This window comes from Anopheles cruzii, chromosome 3 (assembly GCF_943734635.1).
Source record: "Anopheles cruzii chromosome 3, idAnoCruzAS_RS32_06, whole genome shotgun sequence".
Classification (NCBI taxonomy): domain Eukaryota; kingdom Metazoa; phylum Arthropoda; class Insecta; order Diptera; family Culicidae; genus Anopheles; species Anopheles cruzii.
The window spans coordinates 57,805,433-57,824,423 of record NC_069145.1 but is presented as its reverse complement, the minus strand read 5'-3'; the positions used below and the strand labels follow the sequence as shown (position 1 = coordinate 57,824,423).

At 47.9% G+C, this 18,991-nt stretch overlaps 1 protein-coding gene across 1 annotated transcript; it reads left to right on the top strand.

Annotated features, from left to right (window-relative positions):
• Positions 1–341: 341 nt before the first annotated feature.
• On the top strand, positions 342–7,798 carry LOC128272460 (WD repeat-containing protein 81). Its single transcript, XM_053010275.1, has 4 exons — positions 342–554; positions 1,159–6,713; positions 6,805–7,266; positions 7,335–7,798. The coding sequence occupies exons 1-4, from the start codon at positions 342–344 to the stop codon at positions 7,564–7,566; spliced, it is 6,462 nt and encodes a 2,153-aa protein (XP_052866235.1). The 3' UTR covers positions 7,567–7,798.
• The last annotated feature ends 11,193 nt before the right edge of the window (positions 7,799–18,991 follow it).

Sequence of the window (18,991 nt, the reverse complement as noted above, 5' to 3'; positions counted from 1 at the left end):
CGTTTCGCCAATCATCAGAGAAACGTCAAACGCTCGTCTGGCAGCAGCAAAATCGATGTTTGCCATCCCTTTGCGTTGGCTTATCAATGGGTAAACGATGTAAATCGCCATTTTCAGTGCACGACGGGCGATAAAAGTGCATACAATTATTCCATGACCGTTCCGGGTGCAGTGTTTGTGTGGTGTTTGATGTGCACGCGCTTCAGGAAAGGGTCACAGAATGGCGTCAGCTTGTGCATCGTACGCTGCGTGGCGTAGGTGAATCATGGAAATTCAACGCGCCACACGCCACGCTTCTTTCGCAACGCATCCGTTTCAGTAGCCGAGCATCCCGTGGCAACATGGACGCGTTCATGCACGAGTTCTCCATCCCCAAGCATCAAATCCGTGAAACGTGGTGCCCGAATCGGTTTGTGCTGCTGGTGCACAAGTCCTGGCTGCGCGGGCTCACGCAGGGTCGCGTACCGAAAGAGTTTCCCACCTACGGGCTGGCGGATGCCCTCGAGTGGCCGCCCGAAAACGAAACGGGACCATGGAGCAGAGTGTATGCCGCGGTAAGCTTCAGTTACTCCGTCTTCCTCTAATTACGCCCGAATTACGGGCCGCTTCGCTATCGGTACGGCGCTCCGGTTGGGCGGCTTTATCGCCCCGACATACAAAGTCCGTTAGTCCGTCCGCAAGGGGTCATGGAACCCGTACGGTTCCGTAACACAGTTTTCCTGCCTTTGTTTTGGTTTACATACGCCTTTTGCTCTTGGGCACTCGTGCGTGCATCAAAACAAAACGATTTCTCTGGATGGCCGCAATCGGAGTAAGAGGCCAACACACCACGACACGCTCACTGCCGTTGGTGTGCGTTTTGTTGCATGCGTAAACTCGACGTAAACACATCCCGATGCGAGTCCGCGCGATTACAGTTCATGCAAAATATTATTAATTTTTCGCAATATTTATGCATCTTAAAACTCAAATTGATATTTTCATTAAAAAGGCTCTATTAGATAATTCTTTGCAATTTTTAAGCGGTCTATTTTAATGCTTGAGAAGCTGTTTGTTAATTTTTTCATATATCTTCCTTATTTTATCCTAATCCATAACAGCATTATTTCATTATCGCATTACCTTAACAATTTTTGCTTTCCATTTCCTGCCCGACAGATTTATCAGAAGCAAACAACGAAAGTCATTCCACTGCCACGGAACAAGCATTTGACGGGTGGCTCGAGCAGCGATTCTGTTCCAACGCACGGCACAGACGGTGCCGACGATCCGCTGCACTACTCGCAGCTTCTACAGTACGTGTCATCGACGAATCATAAAAATGCGTGGAAAGCTGCCTACCGCAAGTACGGTGCTTCACGACCCGATACCGTCTCCTTCGCCCCACACGTTAACTCGGTCAGCAGCGCGTTCAGTGAGCCTCATCATCATCAGCATCATCACTCGGTCAGTACAAAGAAGAGCCCTCCGATGGGTGGAGCGGAACCAACGGGCGGAACTGTGCACATATCAGCCACTGCTGGGATCCTCTCGTACGACAGCGTCTTTCGGGAGGTGCTTCATCGCATCTTCGGCTGCCCGGTGCTTCAGCAGCACCCGGGTGCCGTCTCCAAAGAATGTCCCGATCCCGGAACAATCGGTTCGAATCCGGTGCCAACGGGCGAGCACACTCCGCCGGTCAATCTATTCCCCGCTCTGGCCACCCTCGAGACGGGCAGTGCGTTTTACGTCATCTACGATCGCTATCTGCCCAACTCGCTGCTCGACTGCGTCACCTACAGCCCGGCGATCGTCGAGCGATCGTACAACAAACCACTGTTCATCGTCTATCAGCTGCTGCAGATGATGCGCAGCGTGCACGATCGGGGCCTAAATGTGGGCGACATCACGCTGAAGGACATCTACCTCACGGAGAACCTGTGGATCCGCGTAATGCCCCGACTGGAAACGAACCTACACGAGTACGACGAGGAGCTGCTGCGATCGCTAGGGACGGGTGCCAGCGGTGCCACCGATCAGCGGTCAATCGCAGCCCGGGTACCTTTCGTGCGGCCCGCGAACCCGGCCATGGGTCTGGAGCTGCACTACTCGCTGCGAGAGTACTGCGAAATGTGGTGTCACGGGCAGTTGTCAAACTTTGACTATCTGACGATCCTGAACAGTCTCACCGGGCGTCGGTTGGGTTGCGCCGAGTATCACCATATCATGCCGTGGGTGACCGATTTTTCGTCCCGCTCCGGGCACGGGTGGCGTGATTTGAAGCGCTCCAAGTTTCGGCTCAACAAAGGCGACGCCCAGCTCGATCTAACGTTTCAGGCCAGTGCCGGTGGCGGAGGTGCTCTGGGGATGGCGGGCACCGTTCCGCATCACGTATCGGACGTTCTGTCCGAGATCACCTACTACGTATACCTGGCGCGTCGCACTCCGAAGGCCATCCTTTGTAAGCACGTGCGCCCGATCTGGGTTCCGGCCGAGTACCCGGCCACCATCCAGCGGCTGTACGAGTGGACGCCGGACGAGTGCATCCCGGAGTTTTTCTCCGACCCGTCCGTGTTCAAGAGCACGCACGAAGATCTGCCCGACCTGGAGATACCGGGCTGGTCCAGCTGTCCGGAAGATTTTGTCGTCAAGCACCGGGAACTGCTCGAAAGCCAGTGTGTGTCCGAACGGCTACATCACTGGATCGATCTGACGTTTGGGTACAAACTCACTGGCGCAGCAGCGATCCGCTCGAAGAACGTTTGTCTATCGCTCGTCGATAAGCACCAGCATCTGTGCAACCGGGGTGTGGTGCAGCTGTTTGCGTTCCCGCACCCCCCACGCCAGTTCGGGTCCGCCTGGAGTGGCAAAACACCTCCCCGCTTGCACCCGCAGCCCGATGCGAACCGTCGGCTAACGCGCAGCACGGAAGATCTCACGCGTTCCGCTCCTGGAACTGCTCCGCTGGACTTTCGGCCCGGTGATGGTGACAGCGGCGGCGGCTGCGGCGATGGTCCACCGTCGCCCGGGTACCGCAGTTCCACCCAGAACTTGCCCCAGTACCATGCCCTCAAGTCGGAATCGAGCTACCACATCAACGTGCAGCCAAAAGTGACGGCCACGATCACCCTTCCGAGGGGCTACAATCCGACGGCGCAGTTGGCAACGGTCGAAAGCTTGGGTGCGTTCCGTTTGAAGGTGTTCCATGCGTCCGGAGAAGCATCTGGCCCGGTGCAACGGTGCCCGGATGAGTACGATCTGTGGTGCTCACGGCTAGACGCCCGGCCGCCGGCCACGATCGGTGGCAATGCGTTCGTAAACCGGATCTTCAGCGAAGCGTACGAACGCTCAGCGACCGGTCGCCCGGATGAGATTGGCCACCCGACTCCGTCGGACACGCTAACGGCGCAAGCTCAGCGCCACAGCCTCAAGCAGGTGTTGCTTCACCAACGCACCAAAGATCTACAGGTGATCGGATGCCTCGTGGTAGAAATCTTTCTTGCGCCACGTCTTCTACCACTCGGCAGCTGTTTGCGGCAGGACTTTGAAGAGCGTCTCGGTGCCTGCAAGCGGCTCATCAACGACGATCCGAAAGCCCTTCCGCCCGCCCTGCTGCCGATCGTACGCCAGCTGCTGGGAATCGAACCGAGCGCGCCCGTCACCGATCCTCGCGGGCTTCCGCCAGCCACTCCGCACCAACTTCTGCAGCCCCTGCTCGCCAGTGCCCTCATTCCGTTCCCGTCGGCCTACGGACGGTTGCACCGGGCGATCCGTGTCCTCGGTGCGTTCGATGAGTGCGTTCAGTTGCTCGAACTGCAAACGTTCTTCGAATGCGATGGCAAAAACTGTTCCCGCTACGCACCGCTCGATCGAACCCGCACCGAGTACCGGCGGCTGATCGCCGAGTGTAAGGTGAACGCGTGTGTGGCCCTGGTCGAGCCAACGTTGCTGGTACCGGCCGGGGGCGATCAGTTTTCGGTGGTCGATCTGCTGCTCCCGCACATCGTTGAACTGTTCCGCCAGGACGACACATCGATTCCGGCTGCCTGGAACCTGTTCGACGCGCTCGCCATGGCACTGGGTGTGCGCCGGACTCAGGAGGCACTGCTGCAACCGATCCTTGCGCTGTACGATTCCGATGATGCCGATGCTTTCGCCGGACCCGGAGCAAGCAGACCGGTGGCGGCGGGAAAACCACTCCCCGATGGGGCCAGCGAAATGGCCCCGATGGCCGGGTTGGCACTGGGCGGCGGCGGCGGCAGCTCGTCCCTCAAGTTCACTCCTCGCTACACGTCGTTCAAATTGAAAAAGTCGGTCAAACTGTACCATCACAGCTTTCTGCTGAAACTGATCGTACGGTTCGGGTTGCGCTGCTTTCTCGATCACTTCGTTGTGCCGCTGGTCGAAGCCGTCGGTGGGTACCGGGACGGAGACTTTCAACCCTCGTACCACGTCCACGAACCCAGCCTGTGGTCGGCCGAGTTCCGAAAATCACGCTCCTACCGCAGCTTTAAGCTAAACGCGACCACGGCCGATGGCAACTCGGAACATTCGACCACCGCCGGTGGAAGGGGGGAAGATTCCGGCGAGGCCGACCCACGATCCGTTCCGTCGAACACGCTCGTGTCACCCAACTGTTCCGACAAAACGATCTCCCCGACCGTGGCCGATCGGAGGGGAAGCTTCCCGATGGATGATGAGGTGCTGGCTGGGGAGCACCACGGGGCGGCCACAAAGTCGGCCACCGTTGAGAGCGAGGAAATGTTTAGCTTCGACGAGGACACACCCTCCTCGAAGCGGCGTAGCATGCTGGAGGACGACGAAGTTCCCGTCGAGCAGGCGATGCGACGGATTATTGACGATGACGCGGATCTGGGCACGAGCTTCGAGCTGAAGCTGAACGTTTCGCACGCCGACGAAGCCCACGAAGAGGATCCATCGGGTGAGGAGGAGAGCGCGGCCAAGCAGGAACTGAAATCGCCCACCATTCCGATCCCCTCGTCGTTCCGGCGGAGCATCGAGTTCAACTCGATCGGCTGTGAGATCGGTAGCAAGAAGAGTGTCGACTCCGGGGACTTCCTCTCGAAGACTCCGTCCGACGTGGCGGCCGGTGGTGTGCCAAAGGAGAGCGGCACGGCACCGGCGAGCCGCTCGGTGAACGCATCCGAATTGAACCGTTCGCGATCGACCGACTCCAACAAGACGCGCTCCAACCGTATCTCGGAGATGAGCTCCGAGAGTATCATCTGGCTGTCGCACCGTCTGGGGCCCGTTCTGACCGCTCGCTACCTCTCGCGCAACCTGCTGAAGATGCTGACGCTTTGCTACATCGGGGCGGAGAACTTGTTTCCCGGCGAATCGGGTGCCGGTGATCGAAACCGATCGTCCCCCCTGATGGGTGGTGGCCCCGGAGGAGGTTTGAATCACTTCTCGATCACCGACGGTGGTGTCGTCGGTGATGAAGCGGCTCTGCGGGTTATCGATTGTTTGACCTCCATCTCGGCGCTGTTCGGTGAGCATTTTATCCTGGCGCAGTACCTACCGCACGCCGGCGAAGTGATCGCACTGTGCCGGAAGAAGATCACGGCCACGCTCGAGGGAGGGCTGATCAGTACGCTGCAGCTGGTCAAGTGTCTCGTACCGTATCTGCACGATGCGACCGTGATGGAGCAGCTGGCGGAAGTGTTCCTCCGGCAGATACTGCATCCGGCCGTACGGCTACTGGAGTCGACCAAGTACACCATGCCGAACGGGTTCCTGGCCCGCTCGGTACTGGCGCGCAAGCTGATCGACGCACTGTACGTCATTTCGGTGCGTATCGGGCGCGAGATGACGCGCGAGCATATCTGTGTTCCGGCTTTGCAGCGATTTTTCCTGATCTTCGACAAAGCATACGCGCGGCAGCAGCAGCACCTTCAGCAAGGGCCGTCCGTTCAGGAAGCGGCAGTACCTGACCACCCGTTTGGGAGCTTCACACCGCCCAGTGTGCTGCAGGCCAATGCGGACCTTCTGGTACCGATCGCTTCGGTGGATGTGGGGCGCGCGAAAGCGATGGAAGAGATCCGGGACGTGTTTACGCCCAATCTGGCGTACTACAGCTTCGTGCCGTTTCTGAACTACCTCGGCCAGCAGGAGATGGCCCGCTGCATCCGCAACTTGCCGCTCATCCTCAATCTCTGCCACGAGCACGAACAGATGGACTATGGTCGGTCGGCGACGACGGCCACCAACCAACCGGCGGACGACTCCGAGCAGGATGACGAACACCATCAACTGGACAGTTTGGATTGCTCCAACAGCTTCGGGTCGAACATTATCGGAAACCGTATCGAATCGGGACGTGGCCACGCGGCAGTGCCTGCGACGACGACGAAACTGGAGCACAAAGATCTGCTAGGGCTGGTGACGTACAAGCTGGACAATGTAAACAGTTCGCGGAACCTGCGCGGCAACTGGCTGGCGTACTGGGAGCACGAGATTGGGCGCTCGGAAAAGGACACACACCTGAACCTGAAGCAGATCAAGCTGCAAACGTATACGGGGCACTCGAGCTCCATCAAGGCGGTGCTGGCGCTGGACAATGAGAACAGTTTCATCTCCGCGTCGAAGGACAAAACGGTCAAGCTGTGGTCGCTGCGCAGCGAGGGAGATGGATCGAAGGTGTCGTCGTGTCAGTTCACGTACGCCAACCACCGGAAGTCGGTACACTCGTTGGCGTTCCTCGAGGCATTGCGGTAAGGCATTCCTTTTTGTCTGTACTTTTCTTTTACGAGTTGAAAGTTATCTTATGACAGTTATTCTTTGATTTGATCCTTGTCCCCGCAGACTGACGATCTCCTGCGATTCCGGAGTGCACCTGTGGGATCCGTTTGTCGGTTCGCAAATCGGTCAGCTGGACGTACCGCGCCACACTCCGGTCTCGGTGGTGAAAACGTTTCCCTCGCCCAACTGTCTGGTGCTGGCGGGGACGGCCGACAGTTCGGTGAAGCTGATCGATGCCCGCACCTTCAGCTACTGCCACGAGTGGAAGGTGGCGTTGTGCCCGCTCGGAACCGTGCGCACCATAGCGGTGGCTCCCGGGTCGCACTGGGTTGCCGTTGGCCTGAACTCGGGCCACGTCGGTGTGCTGGACGCCCGGACCGGCGGTGTCATCTCGTCGTGGCGTGCCAACGATAACGATCTGTTGCAGCTTCTCGCACCGAACGATGCGCAGCTCGTGAGCTCCAGCTTGGACCAGATGATTAGCGTGTGGAATCCGAGTACGGGCCATCTGCAGTATCATATGAGGTAAGTGGAAAGATGCTTAATTTGTTGATCGTTTCATTCAACCTTATCCGATCGATTCGCCTTTCCAGAAATCGCCCCGAACCAGTACACTGCATGGTGAACAGCGGCTCGGAACTGATCGTCGGCACGCCAACGAACCGCATCGGAGTGTACGCCTCGATCACGCCGGACACCCCGTACTCCTACACGAAGCTGCGCTCGGAAACGTTCCGTGGAGTGCTGACAAGCTTTGCGCTGCTACCCCTCAACCGGATGATGCTCGTTGGCGGTGACAACGGAACCGTCACCCTACTGTGTTAATGACAAAATTGCCACGGTCCGCATATCCCGGGTATCAACCCTCGCGTGGTCGCCCCATCAACGCAACATTCCTCTGTACACTGCTCGGAAGGATTGCGATTCCACCAGAAGTGCAATCGAGAATCGGCAATTATCGAATTACTTTAGGCGTTAGAATGTGTAACGGAAATAGCTTGTTTTTTGGTAGTGATATTAACGATATTATACAACGTTTGTGTTCCCCGGTGTGCGAGTAGCGGTGCGTGTGCTACGTTGGAAATACTTTTCCTATAAAGCAAGTAGGTTTATAATGGTTTCGAATGTTTTTGTGTTTCTGTTTCTGTCCGAAACTGCGTTGCACCGGAAAATTGCAGCCAAGTATTTGGCAAGCACTGATATTTTTGGGTCGTATCATGCAGTATTATTATTCAAGCTTTGCAAGCCGGATTCCATACAACATTGCACGCCACATTTTGTGCAAGTTTTTCAAAGTAAATATGGCATGGAATATTGTATACAACATTGTATTCAAATTTTGGAAATCTAACGTTACATTCAATGTTGCGTGCAACATTGCATGCAAGTAACTTGTGCTACCTACTAGTCGCTCCTGCTCCCCTGATCAAATTTCGGATATTTCAGATTTCGGATCATATTTTCGTATGTCCGTCGTCTGTTCCGCTATTTCTCCAAAACTACTGAACCAAGCCGCGTCAAATTTTGCACCGTGCAGTTTTGTGACGCCGGACAGTGAATACAGGACAGTTCGACCCTCCCACACTTCCGGGGAGGGGGGCCTTCCATACAAACGTAACAGAAAACTCAGGATAATTCTGATTTTTCCGATTAGAAAAATGATCACATACTGGCAGCGTGTTACGGAAATCGCCCAAGACACGGGCATGGCCAAGAAGTGGTGCAGCATGCAAAACCTCTGCGTGATGATCTCCTGCGAAGAGAGCGCCCACTGCCGGTTATTGCGAGATTGTCGCTGCTGATTGATAACCTTCCTGATACGAGTCCACCGGCGCCACCTTCCGCCACCACCGACTCCTGCACCAATCCCGTTGCTCGATACTCCTTGTCTACGGGGGAGACAAAGAAAAAATGAAATAAGTTAAAAATACAAGGGTTGGTCATTATGTTGGTCGGAAAGTTTGTTGTATTTTTCCGCAGGAGACGCTGATCCAGACAAATCAATAAATAGTTAGTAGTTGTTCCCTTGGATGCCTGTCTCCCATTTTTTGTATTGCGATTCCAAAACGGCAGAAGCCCACAAGCAAATATTTTAACAGAGTGGAATTTGTAAAACCTATTTGAGTTGAGCTTGAATAAACGTTTCATTCGCAACATCATATTTGCTTCTTTTTTGCCGCTCAGCATTCCAAAGCTTCGCGGTTATTGAGTAATAGCGGAAAAAGTATTATTTTACTTCTGCCGCTCAATTACAGTGTGAAGTGTAACGTGCAACTGAGTGACATTTATTGCTTCTACGCTGTTATTGATTAACTGCAGAAAGTGCGCGATTATTTTTACTTCCCAGTGAACAAAATTGAGTTCCTGACGCGCTTCTCACTATGGAGCATCGACTCCGGGTCGGTCCGCAACTGGTCCGCAATCCCAGTGAACAATTTTGAGTGACCGAGGTACCCCTCCGCCTGAGGAGGGGACGAGGAAGGCTGAAACGATCGTTTCAGCCTTCCGTCAACTCGAGTGAGCTCGAACGCCCCTCTGCCTGCGGCTAAGACGAGAGGGGGCGGGCGCGACGCTCGCTGCAGTGAGCAGGCCGGCTCATGAGGGTCCGCTCGTGGGCAGCGGCGGAAAAGAGCGGAGGAAACCACGAGAGGAGGGAGTTTCACGCGCGAGTTTGTGGGTTTAAATTACCTGGAGAGGGAAGGGCGGAAGGGCCGAGACGCGAAGCGACCGCGAGCAAGTGGAAGACGAACGAATGAAAGAAAGGAAAAGGAATAGAAAAAAAGGGACAGAGCGACACACAGTCCCGAGCGGCTCGCGAAGCACACCGGCAGTCGCATAAAGCATTCCGTCGGGGACTTAACCGAATTTTCGAGTCGCGGCAAAGTCGAACTCTGTCTATTTTGTTTAGTGTGTGTAGGTGCGTTGATCAAGTTGCAAGTTTCTACCAAGTTCAAGTGCATTCCATCATGTGTGATCCTGATTGAAATAATACAGGTAAGTTTATTGGACAGTGTTCAGTAGTGTTCAAATAATGTTGACAAGTTTTCACTCTGCTCGTTTCAGATCTCTACCTCAAGCTGGTCAAACTAAGTAGCGATCGACTGGAATTAACACGGCGGCACCGGCATAGGCGTTTACACCACGGCGTTTACATCAATGCACTGAAGCAGGACGGCGAACGGTAGAGTGAACGAAAAAGCGAACACACAAAAGCGAGAAATAAATGGCACTGCGCATGTCCAAACCGACACGAAGCATTTTCACTTCGGGAACCGACAGGGGATACGAGAGAAAGAAAGAGGGAGAGGGCATATATGAGAGAGGGAGACGACAAGGGGCACGATCGAGAAAAAAAATCGGGTTACCAATTTCTGCCATCGGGGTTTTGGGGCCATCTCACAAGGGAGTTCTAATGGAGAAATTACATTGGTAACCCGATGGTAACCCGTCGGTAACCCGATGGTAACCGGATGGTACCTCGATTTTCCATAGTGAGAAGAGCGTCGGGCACTCAAAATTGTTCACTGGGATGTAAATTGCCCATACGAAATTCCTTGTGAGATGGTCCAAAACCCCGATGGCAGAACCCAGTGAACAATTTTGAGTGCCCGAGGTACCCCTCCGCCTGAGGAGGGGACGAGGAAGGCTGAAACGAGTGAGCTCGAACGCCCCCCGAACGAAAAATTCATTCAATTTTTCATTTTTTTAATCGCAGATCTCAACCTGTGAGACAGAACCTCTCACTATGGTTTTATATGGCAAAAACGGCTCACTTTCCGTGTTCTATCTGGCAATAACGGCGTTATATTGCAAACCGTCTCACTGGTGAGTCTCACGTCGTGAGTGCTCCGTCTCATATATTTTTCTTTCTCTCACTATCCTCTCCCACACATTGAAACTGTTCGCTGTTGTAAACAAAATGTTTCTTTTATTCAGTATAATATTAACAATTTTTCTTCACTTGTTTAACTTGTTTGCTTCCACCATGCACTTTTTACTACGCTCTACGTGTATGTTTAGCACTACGCCGCAGCATTTCATGTATCCGCTGCATCGTCATTGCATCGTTCGCTGGCTTCGGTGCGTCTCTGGTATTCAATTGCAGGATGACACCGGTCGGCTAAAAATGTAAACAAATGCGGTGCACTTTCACTATTTATAAGTAAAGAGAAATGCTTCCCGATGCTTAAATTTACTTACCGAAATAAGCAACAGCTTAAAGTTCACTTTTTAACACTATTTTCACGTCGATGATGCGATGTCGATGTGTTTATGCGTCGTTACCTTCGACGTTTCGGCAATGAACTGATGACAATTTTTCTAACAGTTTGAGTGCCGAATAGGTAGAGAAGTGAAACCGTGAAATAGACGAGTGAGCGAAAGAGACGTAAAAAAAAAACCGAAACCGAACCCCTGCATTTTTACTTCTCGAACCGGAGAATACGAGAGAAAGAAAGAGGGAGAGGGGACACATATGAGAGAGGGAGACGACAAGGGGCACGCTCGAGAAAAAAAATCGAAAGACCAATTTCTGCCATCGAAGGATTGAGCCATCTCACAAGGGATTTTGCATAGGCAATTTACATTGGTCCTTCGTTTATCCTTCGATTATCTTTCGTTTGTCCCTTGTTTGTCTCTGGTTGCTCCATAGTGAGAAGAGCGTCGGGAACTCAAATTTGCTCACGGGCGCATGGGCTCTCACCACACCGGGAAACGGAGGAGTAACGTAGGATGGGAAGGGAAACTGAACGAATACGTCACCGGGAAGCCCGATCGTCTGAAAAATAGGAGTAACGGGGAGCAAAAGGGAAGCTGATCGGATACGTCACCAAGAAGTCCTCTGAAACGCCTCCCAATCGAGAAATGGTGGAATATAGCTGCCGTGAGCGTCCATAATAACGTTAGTTTATAGCACATCCATATGTCATCTGTCAAATAAAGTGTGTGTGTCACTTCTCTTTTGACCATCACGAAGCACACACGTATATCCAGTTTACTGCGCAAAACCACGCTCTCTTAATAAGAAATAAGAATTAAATGAGGCGCAGCGACGCGCGCCGGGAACTGCTTGTATCTAATAGAAAAAGGCGGCAACGTAAATGCTACTAACAGAGGTGGATGGTCTGCTCAACGTGAGGCTGCTGATCAAGGTTACTTAAGTATAGTACAGTATCTTGTAGAAAATGGTGCTGAAGTCGAGGCTTTTAACATTATCGGTAATACTCCCTTGCATGAAGCTGTTGAAAAAGGTAGATTGGAAGTAGTAAAGTATCTTACAGAGAAAGACGCTAATTTTAAAATAGCTGCTAGAAATGATCATACATTGTAGCTATCATACAATAGCTGCTAGCTATTCTTGCAGGTCACTCTGATATAGTTGAATACTTCAAAGTAATGAGGTACGATTATTAGAAGTCGAGAAAAAGTGCGAGCGAACTTCTCACACTTAATATTATAAAATACAGGAAAATGGTATGTGACTTTTTAATAGAAAAATTTAGAAGATACAAGAAAGCGGTGCTTGTTGCTATATGATCACGTTTGGCGGTATCCCTTATTAATAGTAAATTCAGGTCCAATTTCAAGTTTTAGGTGTATCAAATACAGTAGTAGTTTATGGGTTTTGTAGGTCTACTAAAAGTAGAAGTTATTTCACAAAAAAACAGGTTGGTCTGTGGGATTATATAGCTTAAAGTATTTGGCTCATTGTGATCCTCAACTAACTTTCCGTATGAAGAAGCGTATGATTTAAATGAAGAAAATGAACTATTCCATACCATCCAATTCAGGGTTATGTTTTAAATGATGCTTAGTGTCAAATTCACAGCTCAAACCAGAATACTACCTCACATTTAAGAATACTACTTCTTTAAGTGAAATATTTTTTTAAAGCAAAAGGCTTTCTATAGTGTGATAAAAATTGAAATTATTTACTTATTGACTCTCTCGAAAATTGGAAAAAATACCCCTGTGGTAGATCCATCTGATCTACCATACGGCTACACATCCAAAATCAGGCACAGTAATTAAAACAGCGAACACCCGAAAGCAGGCAAAGCAACCTTTAACGAAACATTTGGCTAACAGACAGTCATTAAAACACCGAACAAATAGCATAGACATAGGCGCTGAGGCAACAGTCGGACTCAGGTATCAACCCAAAATTAACGCGGGCCAACCTTCGAGAAAAAGGGTAGAAAAAACCCAAACGACACTGTAAGCAAAAAAGGCACAACGGATATAAACATAAAACACAGTAGGGACCGTACGCAAAAACCCAAGACCCGAGCGTTTGGAAGAATTCACCACACCGCAATAACCAAGCCAGGGCACCATCTAGAACATAAACAGGAAAACCCAAACCATAACATATCAGTCAGCATCAGGCACAAACTTTTGTTAAATCATAACATGTAAATGAGGACAGTACGGACCAACTAGTAGAAATGGTCACCAAAGTAGACGGGCAAACCATTACAGGAGAACGTAGAGAAACGAGTATAAATAAAGCATGAACCGCCTCAGAAATCAATCAGTCTGAAGGCGGAGTTGAAACCGAGGGTTGTCTGCTCCGAGTGAACCGAGTGCTCCGAACCGAGTGTTACTATCCAGTGTTTTCCGGTCAACCATAGAGTCCGCCCGAGACTCTCCGCGAGATAAAGTAAAGTGATTGTGACAAATACTACAGAAAAAAAGATGAAGGTAATCCTAAAAAATAATGTTATGGTCTTCGTTTTGTATGGAAAAATATGGAAAATTACATAAAATGTAAGGAGAGACCATCAGAAGAATATAAATATACTTTAAAATCAGGAGAGCTAACGCAAAGGTTAGAAAGCAGATTAGAAAATATTAACAATGAAGATAAAGTTGAAACATGAAAAGGAAAAGATATGCAAAAACTTGTAGAAACAGCTATTCAAAAAGCTAGTGCCAAAGAGCCAGTTTGGTTTAATATGAAAGAACCGGTCAAATCATTTACTGGAAGAGTTGGAGAGTTAAAAACTTTGGTTAATGCATTACAAAGTAATAGTGGGCAAGCAGTAATATCGCAAATATCCTCTATTAGTGGTTTAGGAGGAATAGGTAAAAGTAAATTGGCTAGAAAGCACGCTTATGAGCACAGAAAAGATTATGGTGGCAATGTTATTGTTAAGTATTCTGTTTCTACACCGTTTATTTCGTTAACTTCTTGCAGTGATTGCATTAGCACTGAGTGTTAACTAGCTGACTCGTTGGAGTGCGGTGTAACCTCTCTGCTGGTGATGGTGCAGATTCGCTTGTGACGAGCTGTAACTTGGCAGGGTTGCCACTTCTGCATACATGGCAGTTATATGGATAAACGCTGAAACAGAAGAAAGTCTAAAAAAATCGTTTCAAGATTTAGCTAAAGAGTTTAACATCTATAAAAAACCAACTGAGGAGAAAAATTATGTAATGCAGATGGAAGATGAAAAGTAAGAAAGAGATATTAAATCTATCATTAAAGAAGTATACGAGGGCTGTTCAAAAAGTAATGATAATTTTGCATTTACGCGGGCTACATAAGTCCGATTTTCGATTTTTTTGTGGCGATAAGTTACTACACATATCAGTGATATTTGGTGAACATTTCGGCCATTTTGAGTAATCGGTCAATTTTTGACAGCTGTTTAGCTTGGACAAGATTTATCTCATCTTCGATGCCTTCTTTATCGCCTAAATCGTATCGTGGCGTCGTCCTTTCATGCCTCCTTTTGGTATCCGGAACATGAAAAAGTCACAGGAGGCCAGATCTACAGAATACGGTGGCTTTGGTATCATTAAAGTTTTTTTTTTGTCAAAAATTCGCGCAGAAACCACGACGTGTGAGCAGGGGCGCGACCGCCAATTTTGGGTTTCCCACAAATCCGGACATTTGTGACGGATTGCTTCGGGCGAATTTCGCATAACTTGCATGAAATATTTTTTATTGACCGTTCTATCATTTGGTAACAACTCATGATGCACCACGATCCTGCTATCGAAGAAAACTGTAAGCAAAACTGTTCACATTCGACAAACATGGCTTTTCGACGTTCACATCTTCTCGGCCCACTGAGAAAAATTTGAAACACCGATAAGCAATGCTTTTGGTCTTAAAAGCTTCACCATAAGCCACAGTCAACAAATCGATTGCGTCCAATCGAATATTTTCGTTTTTCACACAAAATTTTATAAAGATTCTTTGCCATCCATTTTTTGGAAGAGACAAAAATCGAAGATGAGTTAAATCTTGTCCAAGCTAAACAGCTGTCAAAAATTGACCGATTACTCAAAATGGCCGAAATGTTTACCATAAATCACTGATATGTGTAGTAACTTATCGCCACAAAAAAATCGAAAATCGGACTTATGTAGCCCGCGTAAATGCAAAATTATCATTACTTTTTGAACAGCCCTCGTATAAACATTTTAAGGATACGAAAAGTCTGCTTATTTTTGAAAAGCCTAATATACAGGGTGAGCAAATAGTGTGCATTTTTTCATTTGGTTATAAAACAAAAACGGCTGAATATTTTTCGATGCTTAAACTTTTATTTGAAAGGTTGATTCCTAACATTTTTTTATGTAAAACAATTTTGGTAAAATGTTTACCACGATTGGCTTGGCAGTAGCTTTTTCGGCCGACCAATTTTTGAATACATTTTTGATTGTATGTGGTCCTATTTCCTCAATAGCAACTTGAATTTCCGTCTTAAGGTTGTCAATAGCTGCTGTAATGTTCGCATAACATAAATATTGATTGTGGCTGTCACTGTATGGCACGTAGCGCCGTCCTGTTCAAACCAAACGCCGTCCAAGTTCTCAGCTTCAATTTCGCCGAAAAACCAAAAAGCCAAAATCCGCACAAACAGTCACTTGTTGTGGGTGCATTGGCTTCTCTTGCACGATGTGTGGGTTTTCCGAACCACAAAAGTGCTTATTAACATATCCACAGAGGTGGAAATAATCTTCAATGAAATGTGTTTTTGAGGAATGATTTAACGACCTACCACTTTGGAAATTATTTTTTCATATTTCTAAATTTTTTGCAACCAAAATTTTATTTTATACATAAATGTTAAGAATCAACCTTTCAAATAAAAGTTCAAACATCCAAAAATTTTCAGCCGTTTTCGTTTTATAGCCAAATGAAAAAATGCACACTAATTTGCTCACCCTGTACTACAGAGTGTTTCTTTAATGATGATGATTTCATTTGGTTATTAAAAAAACGGATGAATATTTTTTAATGGTTGAACATTTATTTGAAAGGTTTATTCCTTCCATTTATTTGGGAAAACAATTTTGGTAAAATGTTTACCACGATTGGCTTGGCAGTAACTCATTCGGTCGACCTATTTTTGAGTACATTTTCGATTGTATCTGGTCCTATTTCGGCAAAAGCAACTTGAATTTTGGTGTTAAGGTTGTCAATAGCTGCTGGTTTGTTCGCATTGATTGTGGCTGTCACTGTATGGCACGTAGCGCCATCTGTTGAAACCAAATGCCGTAAAAGTTCTCAGCTTCAATTTCGCCGAAAAACAAATCAGCACAAATCCGCACCAAAAACTCACTCGTTGTGGGTGCATTGGCTTCTCTTGCACGATGTATGGGTTTTCCGAACCACAATAGTGCTTATTAACATAGCCACAGAGGTGGAAATGATCTTCAATGAAATGTGTTTTTGACGAATGATTTGACGATCTACCACTTTGGAAATATTTTTTCGTATTTCCAAATTTTCTGCAACCAAAATTATATTTTATACATCTATATACACTGCTGGTCAATGAAATAGGTAACTGTATTTAAGCTGCGTTATTTGATCATTTTTCAAAACCTATTGAATTCACAGGTACTACAATGATAGCATAAGATAGAAGTACTAAAAATAAGATAAAGATAGTCTAAAATAAGTGAAAAATTCTCGGAATTTGCTTATTACAATAGGAAGCAGTTAAAAGTACCTGGTCAATAAATTAGGTAATTCTGCGTGTATGTCAAATTTTAATGAATTTACACGGTTTACTCTTTTTCTATTGTCAAAAATCAATATTTTATTTCAAAATTAGTCAGTACCCCGTATATCCACCGTTGTTTTGGAGCACTTTATGCACTCTTCTTGGCAGCGAATCGACCAAATCCTGACAAGTTTTTACTGGAATGGAATACCATTCCTGCTGCACTTTTTGTCACAATTCATCTTTGTTTGAAAACTATTGTCCAGCTAACTTTTGCTTCAAGGTATTCCACAAGTTTTCAAAATGGTTTAAGTCAGGAGACTGACTTGGCCAAGGCGAAACTGACACATTATTGCCATCAAACCACAATTCCATAAGCTATGACGTATGCTTGCGATCGTTTTCTGGTTGAAATATCCATCTCAGTGGCATGATTTCTTCTACGTAAGGCAGCATAAACGTCTTCCATAATTGTTTTATACTCGAGAGCATGCATGGTGCTCTTTACTCTGAAATAGGGACCTATACCAGATCATGAAAAATATCCCCAAATCATGATACTTCACCCTACATGTTTAAAACATTTTTTTGTAAACCTGGGATGGAATTATTTGCTAGCAGGTCGTCAAACATTACACTGAGAGTCCGAACGAAACAAATTTATTTTGGTTTCGTCGTTCCATAAAATATTATGCCAATTTTTCGTAACCCTCGGTAGCTTGCCATGAACGATATTGAGCAGCAAACTGTTACCTCATCTGAAATTTTTTTTAAATCAATAGTGGCACTTTTCTTGCAATTAGCCCTGCTAGATTAGCTTCTTGTTACCGCCTATGGACAGGTTTTGGGCTAATAATGTTATTTATTATTGAGCAAATCGCTCTGGATGCATCAAACGGATCCGCTTTGGACAAAAATGATATGCGATGATCTATCGTTGGTTTGGTTTTTCTTGGTCTAACTCGCGTTTCCTTTGTTTTTTTTCCACAACAAAGCATTTCTCACAAAATTTACTGATTTTCCTAGTAGTTCGGCGTTGCTTTTGTACCTCCCCAAGGAGCAACTATAGGCCCGATTATCATTCTCTAATTGACTACTCAAGCGGTCATCTGAGTTCACTTTGGTATTAGCGCACCGTTTGAGTTCTCAAACGCTCAAACGCAAACTGGATGAACGCTCTCTGTGGAAAGCTTTCGGCTGGATGAACTTGTTCACTCGATTAATCGAGTTGTCACGGCATTATGGTTTTCAAACGGAGACTCGAATTTGACAATCGAGTTTCCGTCAACTTTTTGTAACGGAAAGTGCCGTTCTGTTAGGATGTCTTTGATTTTATCAATTATTTTGTATTGTTTATGCTGCGCCGTGCAAAGATAGTGATACTTTCAAAGATAGTTTGTATTTTGGTGATGAAAAATTCAATTTGTCAAATTTACATCGCAACATTTTGCGAAGAATCTTAGTATTTTAAGTTCCTTTACTGCCACTGTCGCTAGTCCAAAGTAGGTCTGCCTAACTAAGAGCCTGCTTTACAGCAAATAGGATAAGTGATAGGGAACTCAGGGTCCTAACCCAGTCCCAAGAAAACAAAATTAATGCCTTTGAGAGAAAGATCCTCAGAAGGATACTAGGCCCAGTGAAGGATGGAGAGCAATGGAGGATCAGGCATAATAGTGAAATCTATGCAGTGTTCGATGACCCAGAGGTCTCCACCATGATAAAGAAACAAAAATTGCAATGGGCGGGCCACATTATACAGATGAACGAAACAAGGCTACCAAAGAAAACGTTATTGGGAACGGTACACGGCAGGAGACCAGTCGGTAGGCCAAGAGCCCGATGGGAGGACAGCGTCCGTAAGGCCAGCGAGGACCTGCTCGGTGTAGCAGACTGGAGAGGCAGGGCAGTAGGCCGAGACAGCTGGAGGGTCTCGATACAAGCGGCCCGAATCGGGCGTTCGCGCCACCAATAGATAGATAGATAGATAGATAGGGAACTCAGTAGCTCACACATTGGTGTACAACAAGAACAAATAATCATGTACACCGAGAACGCGTAATTGTAAACGCGTAAACGTTGAACCAACAACTGTCTCGTTATTATGGCCGGCGACAGAGCCACACCGAATCCGAACGTTGCTTGCCGATCACCGATCACTTTCATCGCGTTGGAAAACGGGACCAGCTAGCAGCCGAACTCGCTGTGCGACCCGGAACTAACCACACAGGCCGTCGCGCATTTCGTTCGCTATTTCGTGCGCAAAATTGTACTCGTGATCTCGGTAA

Coding starts and splice junctions, on each gene's coding strand:
- LOC128272460 (XM_053010275.1), top strand. CDS start 342: ATGGACGCGTTCATGCACGAGTTCTCCATCCCCAAGCATCAAATCCGT. Junction 555..1,158: donor GGAGCAGAGTGTATGCCGCG/GTAAGCTTCAGT, acceptor CCTGCCCGACAG/ATTTATCAGAAGCAAACAAC. Junction 6,714..6,804: donor GCGTTCCTCGAGGCATTGCG/GTAAGGCATTCC, acceptor TTGTCCCCGCAG/ACTGACGATCTCCTGCGATT.